At 43.5% G+C, this 12414-nt stretch overlaps 1 protein-coding gene across 9 annotated transcripts in view; it reads left to right on the top strand.

The window, feature by feature from the left end:
- The first annotated feature begins 873 nt into the window (after positions 1 to 873).
- Positions 874 to 12414, top strand: part of ST3GAL3 (ST3 beta-galactoside alpha-2,3-sialyltransferase 3) — a 245686-nt gene continuing 234145 nt past the window's right edge. The window contains exon 1 of one of the 9 annotated variants that reach the window (XM_019531293.1): positions 874 to 1076. In XM_019531293.1, the coding sequence (XP_019386838.1) occupies positions 962 to 1076 (115 nt within the window). In that variant the 5' untranslated portion in view covers positions 874 to 961. Of the gene's footprint in view, positions 1077 to 10349; positions 10405 to 10652; positions 10869 to 12414 lie in introns of those variants that run through there. The other 8 variants (XM_019531289.1, XM_019531295.1, XM_019531291.1 and 5 more) reach the window with 8 other exon arrangements.

A 12414-nucleotide genomic window follows, 5' to 3' on the forward strand; every position in this document is an offset into this window, starting at 1 on the left:
GAGCCTATCTCTAGGGAAGAAATGGGAAATTCCATTTTACAGTCTACCCAACCTGTGCCCTATCTGCTGCGGCTATCAATAAGGCTGCTAATTGTTCCGGTATGTTTTGGTATTTTTGCACATTTTTTCCATCAGGTTATTGTGCATCAACTTGCTTCATCTAGGTTGTCAAATGGCCCTTAGATAGTGAAGAGGTCTGGTCACTTGATCAAGCTGATTTCCTAGAGGTGACATTCTCTGCCTCCTGTTGCCCATTTTCTGAACCCTCTATTTTTCCAGTTATTTCCATTTCCCATCTAATTTAACCATCCTATTGGTATAGCGTGTCTAAGGAAAACCGTTACATTGATTTAAACGTCTTTCACAACTATGTCTGCCAAAGTCCTTTCAAGCGGTGTTCTGTGCTGCCTCCTGCTGGTAACACTAATAAAGCTAAATTATAAGCAAGTGAGTTTTCAGATACTTTGTTAATTAAGAAGCTTGGGGCAGGACTGTGGGAGTAGTCCAGGTAAATGGAGCTGGCTGGTCCACACACTATAATAACCTAACTTCTGTTGTCGTTTTGCTGTTGATGCCCTTCTGCGCTTCTTTAGTAGGAGGAAAACTCAGTCTGCTTGGAGTCTTGTTAGCTGTCATAATCTGAGGGGGTATTTTGTGTGGGGGACTGGCTGTACGAGCCTAATAAACAAAACTGCTGCCTCATAATGGTGCTGTCTTCTTCGAGTTCTCTGAAATGACATTTGTGATCACGGCCAAGATAAGTTTGCTTGAAACAACAGTGTTAGCTTCAGTGGCGCACCCTGGATCATGTGCCTCGCTGAGGAGAATCCTGACTTGTGTCACTGCTTTCTTGCATTTGTGTAGCACTTGCTCTTGAAAGGATGAATGCTGAGCTAGATGGTTCAAGCCTCAAACTGTTTTTCTCCTCCAGGTCATGTAGAAGAGCAGATTTAATGTGAAGATGGGACTGCTGGTGTTTATGCGTAACCTGCTGCTAGCTCTCTGTCTCTTTCTGGTGCTGGGATTCCTTTATTACTCTGCTTGGAAGCTGCATCTTTTCAGATGGGAGGACTCAAGTGAGTATAATTATAGTAACCCTCTCCACTCTATCAAACAGTTGCCTGGTGAACTCATTTTAGTTATTTATTTGTATCAAGTCTATCAGTATTAGGAGACAGGAATAAGTCCAGTCAGTTGCTGGAGTTTTCCGTGTCCTGTAGGGGCTGAATTTTAGAGTATTTGGTATGCCACATGGCTCTGTGTTTACCAGGTGGTATAAGAGAAGAGCTGACACATTCTAAATATACCATTATCGGCTTTCAGTTCTTTGGTTTATTTCTAGATATGAGATCCTTGTTTTTATTCTGTTCAAGCTAAGTGAGGTTCTGGGGTAAAGATTTTTCTACCTGTGTTTCTGAATAATTTGGCAGCTTTTGCTTTTTGTCAAATGGCTGAGGTAAGGGGCTTTCTCTTTCAGTGCTTTTGATTTCCTTCAGTAGGCTCTCTTTTCTTTTTTTAGATTCTTGCATTGTTTACTCAATCCTTCTTATACTTTAGTTATTTTAATTTTTCCTTTCTTTGCCGCCTTTATTACTAACGAGCTCTTCATCATCTAAAAGGACTGTTTCCTCCATCCATCTGAAACAAGCTCCTGTCCTTATTTTTAAATTATGAAAACAGTTGTCCACATACATACTTCCTATTTTAATATTCCTTGGCATATTACTTGCAGTTGCTCCTACATCACAATTTTTCGTATTTCTTTTTTTCCACATCTCTAGGCTCCTCACGTATTATTGTGATCATGCAGCATTAGAAATATTGTATGATGACAGAGTCAGTGAGCAACAGGTGTCCTCTTCCATGTTTCAGCATCATTCAAACAAGCCATGCCTGTGAGTTTGCTTTGAACTTGTCCAGTGTTTGAGCAGGTGCCAGAAGAGATTTTTAGGTCATAAGACCCTCTTGGGTAGGGAGTCTCTCTCCATATGTGTGTGTTCAATCCCCACAGGAGAGTGGGGATATGAATCTCCATTAGAGCTTTGAGTGCTGCTTTTGCTGTGACTAATAAGCTATGGGAAAGCTTTTTGTGTGAAAGAAACAAATACAAGTTACTTTAAAATAAAAAGAGCTGTCACACGAGGCTGTGGCACAGTGTATCAAGCAAATCCTTGACATCCTCTGTTTATTCTGTAGTACCAGGTAGTATACTGAGGTTTTTCCCGAGTCTGTAGAAAGGCCTGGTTCATGCTTGAACCTGTCACAATCTGAACATCTTAGGTGCTGTTTTTTACACTAGGGGTCTTTGTTTGATGTTTCATGACAAGGGCTTGGCATGAATCTGAATTTTAGTGACTTCGTTTTTCATTGTTCTGTTTTGCCTGTTTTTTCACTCTTTGTTTACTCTTCTGAGTAATATGCTTGACTGTCTGCTGTTTAATTATATAAATAGAAAAATGCTTAATTGCCTGTTTCGTAACTGAAAAAGTTGGTATACGTTGTATCACTGATGTGTTGTTTCAGCTCTGACCGCAAGATACTATGGGTTGTTGGTGGTTGCCTCACAGGATGGTTTCTGTTGTGTATCTAATATCTGGGACCAGCTGTCCAGGTTCGGAGGGATGGATTCAGGGTGAAGTAGCAAAAGGCAGGGACATTAACAAGTGACACTGGTAACTAGCATGAGAGCTCTTGCATATCTCTTGGTTTTAATACAGTATCTTAATTTTCACCTGGAAGTTAGTCAGCAGCATTTAAGTTTCTTGTACTAATACCTGGTAAAGAAGCTGGTTTAAATTGCAGCTTGCTGACCTGATGAACTGCCCCTCTTCACCTCTCCTCTAGTGTTACAAAAATACTAAGAACTCTGCAGACCCCTAACTGCTCGAAAGAAGCCATCAATCATGCGGTAGCATAAACAGGGAAGTGTTCACTCTTGTATGTGTTTGTTACATTGTACATTCTTGGAGCAACAAGCAGGCACCAACTTCCTATTTGATTTCCTGAGCTTTGTAAACAGGGGGACAACATCTTATTTGTTTTGTTACATTCAAAGACTAAGTGTGAAGCCTGGTTTTTGCATTCTTAAGTTGTGTAACATAGGAAAGAAATCTCAGTCAAGCATGGACAAGTTTGGAAACTCCAAAATTTAAAGTTTTCCATTTGAACCTTACTTTCCTTCTTTTGTTTGTATTCATTGTTATATAGTCTTGTAAAAGCAGCATGCAATGGCATATTTAAAGACCCTTGCCTCATTCAGGTTGTCAGTTGAATGATGCTTGGAGGATTCATTGTCTGTTTCTTAAGAAACTAACTTAAGAAATTGCTTCTCAGCCTTTTGGCCAAGACCAGATGTATATCTTTTTATTTTTTTTATTTTTTTTATTCAGCGTATAGCCTCAAGCCTTGTCATGTAATTGGATGATTATAATGGGTATGTGTAAAGGGGTAGAATTAAGGTTGGTGGTGTTTATCACTGAGTGCTTCACCTAACATCTCTAAATATACTGTCTTTGTATTCAGGTTTATATACTTTCTCTGTATATTGTGGTTAGTGTCCTTGTCCTGTATATGAATGTGATGCTAACTTCAGTGGTTGGATTCCTTTTTGCCACTGTCCTCCGTTCTCTGTTGGTAGCAACAGAGAATCATAGAATCATAGAAGTGGGGTCGAAGGGAACTTGTAGATCTTCAAGTCCGACCCCTTGCCTGGGCAGGAGAAAAAACTGGGCTCAAATGATTCCAGCCAGGTAGTCATCCAACCTCCTCTTAAAGCCCCCAAGGTAGGAGCCAACACCACTTCCCTTGGAAGTTGGTTCCAGATCCTAGCTGCCCTGACTGTGAAGTAGTTCTTGCGGATGTCTAATCTAAACCTCCTCTCCAACAACTTGTGGCCGTTATTCCTTGTTATGCGGGAGGACGCTCGGGGAAACAAGGTCTCTCCCAAACCCTTCTGGTCCCCCCTAGTGAGTTTATAGATGGTCACCAGGTCCCCCCGAGCCTTCTCTTGTGAAGGCTGAACAGGTTCAGGTCCCTCAGTCTCTCATTGTAGGGTCTGCCCTGTTGTCCCCGGATCATGCGAGTGGCCCTCCTCTGGACCCTCTCAGTGTTGTCCACATCCCTCCTGAAGTGAGGCGCACAGAACTGGACGCAGTACTCCAGCTGTGGCCTCACCAGTGCTGCATAGAGGGAGAGGATCACCTCCTTGGCCCTGCTTAAGATGCACCTGTAGATGGACGACAAGGTCCGGTTAGCCCTGCCAACCGTGACCTCGCATTGTTGGCCCTTGTTCATCTTGGAGTCAGTAATGACTCCAAGATCCCTTTCTGCCTCCGTGCTCCCTGGGATATAATACTGATAAGGACCCTGCACTTATCAGTATTGAAATGCATCCTGTTTTTGTTAGTCCACCCCCATAACCTATCCAGGTCTTGCTGCAGTCTTTCCCTCCCTACTAGCATGCTCACCTCACCCCAAATTTTGGTATCATCAGCAAATTTAAACAGGTTGCTTTTCACCCCGCCATCCAAATTGTTGGTAAAGAAATTGAACGGCGCGAGCCCAAGGACCGAGCCCTGGAGAGACTCTGCTGCCCACTTATCCCCAGGTCGAATATGACCCGTCTACCACCACCCTCTGAGTACGACCCTTCAGCGAATCTGCAGTCCATCTGACTGTGTAGGCATCAATGCCACAGTCGCCCAATTTTTTAATGAGGATGGGGTGGGAGACGGTATCAAAGGCCTTGCTGAAATCCAGAAAGACTACATCCATGGCGATACCTGCATCCAATGCTTTTTTGTCATCCACGGCGACACCTGTATCTAGTGCTTTTGTGGATTGGACATGGCATTAACTAACCCTGATCTCTGCTGTACTTGTCCCTTCAGAAACTCTGATCTTAGTAAAGAGGAATCTTCAGCTTAGAATTCAGAAGTAGTGTTAGAGGATCATGAAAGGCATGGGCCCTGAACTTGGCCTGGTTCTCAAATGTTTGTGTTCATTTGACCTTTTGGGTGGATTAGAGCATACTTGTGCATTTGACTGTTATGACTGGGTCAGAATGGTGATTCTATGAGGAATTTAGCTAATTTGAAGCTTGGATATTTTGGTCCTTAAGCAGCTCCTATACCACGTGAGAATTTGCTGCTAAAAATATGGATCTTAGGTTGTGTAGTGCTGCCTCAGACTGCTCAAGGCTAAGTACTTGTATGTTCTGTTTGCTTCTTGATATCCGTGATGGACTGCCAGCCTCTGGAGATAGGCAAGGAGCACAGCTCTTGTTATTGCAAGGTGTCCTAGGACCAGTATGGCTAGATGTAACCTACTGAGGCGCAGTGTAAGTGCTGGAGTGGAGTGGTATGGCTCCCATGTAGACAGCATGTACTGACTTAACTCATTACTTTCTGGTGTTTGTTTCCTGGTTTAATTTGAGCCTCCATCTCTTGAAGAGCAGGCAACTTAACTCTCTGAATTTATCATTGCTTTGGGTAGTGAATTTTCCTGAATGTTTTTAAAGAATGGTAGTAGTAAAAGAAATCTGACTGGAGGGGGTATGAGGTGACTTCTTGAGTATGTTTTGCTACCAGTCAGCTACCTCCTTCCTCCTCAAGGATTTTCCAATTTTAGTGGGCATGGAAGCAGACAGAGGGAAGATGTTATTGGCTCTGGGAGAAGCGCATGTATTGGCTGGAGTCGGTAGTTGGGAAAGGTGTCCTAGATTTTCTGCTTCATTTCAAGGTGCAGAGTAGGATATAGGCACTATGTGAATCTATCTCCAGTTCAAAGGCTTGTAGAAAGGAAGCGGCTCATTCATGTCTGGGATGACCAGAATCTGGAATAGACTTTCCAAGGTGGTAGTGCAGTCTCCAACCTTGGAAGGGTTCAAGAGGAGACTGGACAGACACCTTGATAGGATCACTTGATCACAGCAGTATTCCTGCCCAGAGCAGGGGGTTGGACTTGGTCTTTCAAGGTCCCTTCCAACGCTTCATTTCTATGATTCCTGATGAGTGGGACTACCTGTTAGAGATGAATATATCCCAGGGAAAAAAATCTATATAGATAGATACATAGATAGATGAGCCTTCATCATATACCTCACTGTGTCTAGTTGAAGTGATTCTGCACTCTCTGGAATAGACAGGTCTCACAGTCATGTTTAGGTCCCTGCACCACAGTTGGAACAGCTTTAGAAATTCATAATATATATACCTTGCATCTACATAATGCAAGGCTAATGCTTTATTTAAGGGTTAGCTTTGGAACTGACCATTCCTTTCCAGTAGATATTGGTGCTTAAGTCTGTGGTAGCACCAGCAGGTGAATTGGAGATTTGTGTTAAGTATTTGTTTGTAGAGATGCACTGATACATCATCCCATATTGGATCAGCACTGATGTAAGGAAAATTTACTGCATCGGCAATTGGCTTTTTTTGGCTGATTGTGGCCAATAATGTTGCTGATTAAATGCCCTGTGCATGTGTGCAGCCATAGCACAGCACACAGGCAGCCAGGAGTGCAGCCTGGCAAAATGGAGAGCAGCCAGGTCTAGCTGGTAAGTCTGTTGCAAGGGAAGGGGCATGGGGGAGGGCTGTAGATTGAGGCCCCAGTAGTGAGGGAGGGAGTAGGGCTGGGGCAGGTGCTGCATAGCTGAGGTGGGGTGTGGGACACTGGGGGGTGTAGTGAGGGGTGGTGGCTCCTGCCACTACACACGCCCTGGAAGGGCATGGGGGGTGGTGCCCTCAGATCTGCATATAGGGCAAGGGTGTGCTGCTGCTGCGGGCCTGGGCTGGGGCTCTTCCCGGTGGGGGGAGGGTTGGGCTGGGGCTGTGCTCGGGACGGGTGGCAGCAGTGCTGCTACGAGGCAGCTATGGCTAATTCTTGGGTGACTGCAGCCTCCCATAGCCCCCTTCCCAGTGCTGCCACTGCCTCCCCTGAGTGCAGCCTGGCCCAATCCCCACCCCCACTGGGAAGAGCATGGCGCCTACCCCAGCTCCAGCCCGCAGTGGCATCCCACCCTCACCCCATGTACAGATATGGGGGTACCCCCTCTCCTGCTCTTCCGGGTGTGTGCAGCAGCAGGAGCCATGCCCGCTCTCCCCCCACTGCGGCACCTCCTGAATGAGCCATTTGCAGTTCCATCCTGCACTCTGCTGTGGCTCCTGCCCCTGCCCCACTCCCTCCCTCATCGTGGGGGCCTCAATCTGCCCTTCCCCCACAATGTCTCTTGCCTTGCCTTCCCCCACCCCTTTCCTCACAGCAGACTTACCACCCAGAAGCTGGTCTCCAAGCTGCCTGGCTGCATATTGGCAGTTGGCTCGGTATCGGCCTATATGGCTCGTTAAAAATTGGCCATCGATATTGACCCAAAAAATCTCTATCAGTGCACCCCTATTTATTTGTCCTTTCCTAACCTTACTCTTAGGAAGTACAAACTGGAGCTATAGAAAATGGGCTCAGATACATAAGCAGCCATGTTTGCAGAGTGACTTTTAAAAGCTACATGGATGAATGTTTGAAACCTCTGAGATGAGCAGAAATATGTTGCCCCAGTCCCATAGCCCTACTGTGTTTATATCTGATATTTATAGCTCAATAACAGTATGCTATAAAGGGCATCAACTTGGAGGAATACATCCTTAGGCTTGTTAGTGAAAGAGAGAGTTTTGTCTTGTTAAAACGCTAATAAAATGGATCTTTGCTGCTGCTGCTGCAGTTTATACAATAGGCACTCCAGGAGAAGGGATTAGATCTACTTGAGAACATCCTTGCTGCTCAGCAATTGATGATCTCCCAGAATTTCTTAGATGGTTTGCCCTCTTGGGTCATTTAGAATATGAGAAGGGAGGGAGGGTGGCAGTCAGTATGATGCTATTTTCTTTTTGTCGTATACTTTTTATCAATATTGGCTATAAAACAGCCTGTTCTGTGCTTAAGGGGCTTTTGACAAAACGTAAGAAGTCAATATAATTTGTAACATTGGAGATGTTTGGCTCTGCAAACCCATAGTTGGCTTGAAATCATTCCTTACAGATACTGGCTTCACACTGAAAACAGCAAATATATGCTCACTTTCTACCTATGAGTAGCTTTTTTTCAACTCTCTTTCACTGAAAATAGAGTTAGGAATGAAAATAAGAGGAGTAGATTTTATGGATTTTCTTAAAGATACTCTGAATCCTAATTTTATTTTTCCTTTGGGTGTCTGTTTCTATGGGAACAGAAATGATACGCACACACAGACAGCTGAAGCTGACTAGGCAGGTTCTGGTTTGGCTTCTGTGTCCATGGAAACCAGCACCAGAGCATCTCCAATAAGGTTAGGCTGTTGAAAAAGGGAATTATAAAAACCTTTAATTTTATGGTACTTGGTGACTTCTTTTTTCTTTTCTTTCAGTATGAAATGGCATTTTTTTTTTTGCCTTGTAGAGTCTTTTAAGTGATTTTCATCCATTTTTATGTTTAAAGAAATTAACTATAACCTTCAAGATGTGCCCGTCAGTATCCTGAACTTCTTTAAGTGGCCAAATGCTTTGCAATGTATCCGACTTAAGTTTTTGGTATAACTGTAGGTCTCATGCTATTGTTCACCATATGTTCCATGTTAAGTGATGGGAGTATTGCGTACATTGGGATCTGGCTTTCTTCAGATCTGTCAGCCCATGACACTTGTATTTAATGAGAAAATGTTAAATGACTTTGTGAACAATTAGCCACAGGAGCATGCATTTGTCCTTTCAGGAGGGTTTGGTGTTGTACATCTTCATTCACTAAACAGCCTGTCAGAGTCATACCTTGTGCTCACTAATGCTTTTATTAAATTGTACATAGAAGTTTTATACAATGTTCTTGAAAATCCCAGGGCAGATATTCTTGTGGTGCTGTATGTTTAAATGGTACCGTTGCTGTCTTGGCTTTGCAAGAGAAGAGAATACTAACTCGAAACAGTATTAAGATGAATCAGTGTGGATTTAAAAAATTTTAAATCACTCTTTTAGCTCTATTATAGTGTTTTGTAGGTCACAAAAATATTGTATTCATCAATATAAATAGTAAAATAAGTGTTTCCAGTAAATTCTCTTAAAAGAACACAACCAGCTGCCTAAAGAAGAAGCGCTTGATTCTTTTTTTTTTGCTTGTTTCTCCTTAGAATATGCAAGTATTTGATAATGGAGGTGGTACTTTTTGTAATGAGTTGCATAGGTAGCAAGTGTTGAAAAGGCATGATGGTATGATCAAGATTCTAATGCATGTTGGAACAAAGATTTGCAAGGCATCTTTAATTTTAAACCCTCACTTTTCAATTTGCTTAATTTTCCTGAAAGTTACCCTTTTGACTTGAAACCTTTCATGTGCTTTCACAGCCCAAACCTGAGTATTTTTGGACAATGCAGTGTTACCTGTAGTTCCATCTTCTAATAGTCTGTGGGCACAGGGTACATACATGCCCCAGCAGGTCACTATGGAAATGCTCCATTAAAGTAGTATTGTGGTTACATAGTGATGTCTTGGGGCCTTCCAGACAAGGAAAGTGGTTAAACTTAAAACCCTGAACACAAGGAAATGCAGTTAAGATCAAGTGGGGACACAGTTTAGAAGACCATTTTCATAGGGCTCACTTTAAATCTGGTCATAGACACAGGTAATGAATCATGCCTGTTCTATTATTCACTCCTTCTGCCATTTTACATTCAGCACAATTTTATACCATGATTATTCTCCCTATACTTTCACTGACTCTTCCTGCTGTCAGATGTCAGACCTTGTACTGCTAGGTGAGGAGAGCTGCAATAGTAACAACAGCTAGAGAAGGCTATGTGTGGTCCTTACTTTCTGAGTTGTGCTACACAGGTTTATGTACAGATTAGCGGCCCCTTCAGGTTTCTTAAATCTGAAGAAACACATGAAAGACGCTCAGGAAAATTTTTAGGACTGTTCAAAGAGGTGCCAGTCTCCCCTGGGTGCTGACCAGAAGGGGGAAGGGAAGTGCTTCATCTCATTCTAACACATTTGTATTATTCACAGTTCTGTAGGCATTCTTGTGCAGCAGCTCTGCCCTCTGTGCCTTATGGTTGCCCACCCTGTGGAGCTCATGCAGTCTGGTCTTCATTGCAGTTCAGCACAGGCTCATTCAGGGGCTGTGGAAATGATGCTGTAAAGGGAATCCTTTGGCAAGGATGAACAGGTGTTAACATCTGACAAGCCCTGGGGGTGCAGGGTTCTGTTTGTTTAGACTAGGCAAACTGCCTGAATGCATGCGAGTCTTAGCAAGTTACCCTTTGACTTAATGTTAATCTTCATCTGAAGAGTTACCCCTGGTGTTACTGGTGTTCACTTTTCCTGCTGATCGCTCTGTATGTGGGAAGGATATGCTGTTGGGCTGATGGCTGGGGCAGAGATCAGGTAATATCTTCCACACAATCTTTGCCCAGGATCCCATGGCTTTCAGAAGTTTGTTTATTCAGCATCTCAGGGGTGTGGGTTGTAGCCGTCTAAGGACATAGGCAGACAAGGTCAACATCTGCGTTCTAGAAAGGTACCCCGCAAAGACGGGCAACGTGACCCCTTCCTTAAGGGATTTTGTGGCAGAAAACTTCCTTTCTTTCAGGAAGGTGGTTGTAGTGAAAAGGGCATGATCAAGGGTGTCATGAGGGGCTGAGTGGCCGTACTCACTGACTGGAGGTATCAAAGAGAGCTCCAAAGTCCTTGCTTTTCCTTCTGTATCGGAGGAGGAGGAAGGTCTGCCACACAGAGGCAGAAATGTGGAATTGCCTGTTTATCTCGACTGAATGAGAAGGCCCTCTGGAGACTAATTCAGCCAGAAAAAGAGTTCTGGGAGGTGTGAATGATTTCATTCAAATTGGTGGGTAGGTTTTTTTGCTTTTGTTTTCTTTCTTCTTAGTTTTGCCACTTTGTGCCCTGTCCTGGTTGCTCCTCTTAGCTGTAATGTGAATATGTTTCAGTGTCTTTTACTTATAAAATTGTATGTAAGGAAGCAGTATTTTATGGGGACACAGCTTAAAGACCATTTTTACTGCAGCCTTTATACTATAATAACTTCTGAAATATTTTTAGTACTGTTGATGGATGACCTGAGTCAGTCTTATGAAATACATTTTATAAGGGCAGATATTTGGCTGGGGTGATATGGCTCTGGCAACCATTCCTGCCCGGTGCAGGGGGTCGGACCTGATGATCTGTTTAGGTCCCTTCTGATCCTAAGCACTATGAAACTATAAGGTCTGAATCTTATTTTTTTCCCATTAGCTGTACACTGAAAAATAAGAATTTGAAACCATTTAAGGTAGTGCACTACTTGTATACATTAGTGCATGTATGTGTGCGCTGTATACTTGTGCATGGTATCTTCGGAGCACATTTCAAAATGATCGTAAACTAGTCCCATCTTCAGTTTTCTAACCCCATCTCAACCAGCTTTCGAAGCCAGTGTTCCCTCTGCATGCAGGTTTGAGAGTTTTGAAAAATGAGCCATTAAATAGAAATTTCTTTACAGTCCTAATTATGGTGTAGCAAGAACACCACATAATACTTCCTGAGGACAGATAATTAAGGTAACTGTAACTATCAAAAGTTTTAAAAGATCTGTTTCCCAGCTGCAGTATGGGGGGCGGGGGGTGTACTATAAGCACACGCATAGTGTAAATGTGAAGATGCCAAAACCCAAAATGTTCCAAGGTTCACTCTTACCAAATAATTAACCAGATGGTTGCTGTATTTGAAGATTGACTCCTGTTACTATGCACTTTGAGTTAAATAATCTTGTGATATAGTTCCATAGTTTCTAGGGTCGGAAGGGACCTGAGCAGATCATCTAGTCTGGCCCCCTGCCATGGCAGGAAAGAGTACTGGGGTCAAACGACCCCAGCAAGGTGTACATCTAGCCTCTTCTTAAAGAGCCCCGGAGTAGGAGTCAGCACCACGTCTCTTGGAAGTTGGTTCCAGATCCTAGCCGCCCTGACCGTTAAGTCGCGCCTCCTGATATCTAGTCTAACTCTACCCTCTGCCAGCTTGTGACCGTTATATGAAAACTGCTTCCCTCCAGATATATTTTCTACCACAAATGGATGCATTTCAGAGCACCTTGTGATTCTGCACAAGTCTTGTGATATATTTTAGGGTCCTAGTCCTGCAAGCACATACAGTGAGTTTCCGCTCTGAAGAACTTGCCCTCTAAATGGGCAGGACCCCAGATGGAAGGGGGAAGGCAGTGGCATGGGGTGGTGTGGTGTCTCATTCAAGGTCACCTGGTACTTGGAGAGCAGAGCTCTATGAAGGGTCTCTTTTAGTCTTATGTCAGTGCCCTGTTGGCCGAATCATACTTTGCCCTTAGTAACATAGATTCATAGATGCTAGGGTCGGAAGGGACCTCAATAGATCATCGAGTCCGACCCC

This window comes from Crocodylus porosus, unplaced genomic scaffold (genome assembly GCF_001723895.1).
Source record: "Crocodylus porosus isolate Cpor-Errol unplaced genomic scaffold, CroPor_comp1, whole genome shotgun sequence".
Taxonomy (NCBI): Eukaryota; Metazoa; Chordata; order Crocodylia; family Crocodylidae; genus Crocodylus; species Crocodylus porosus.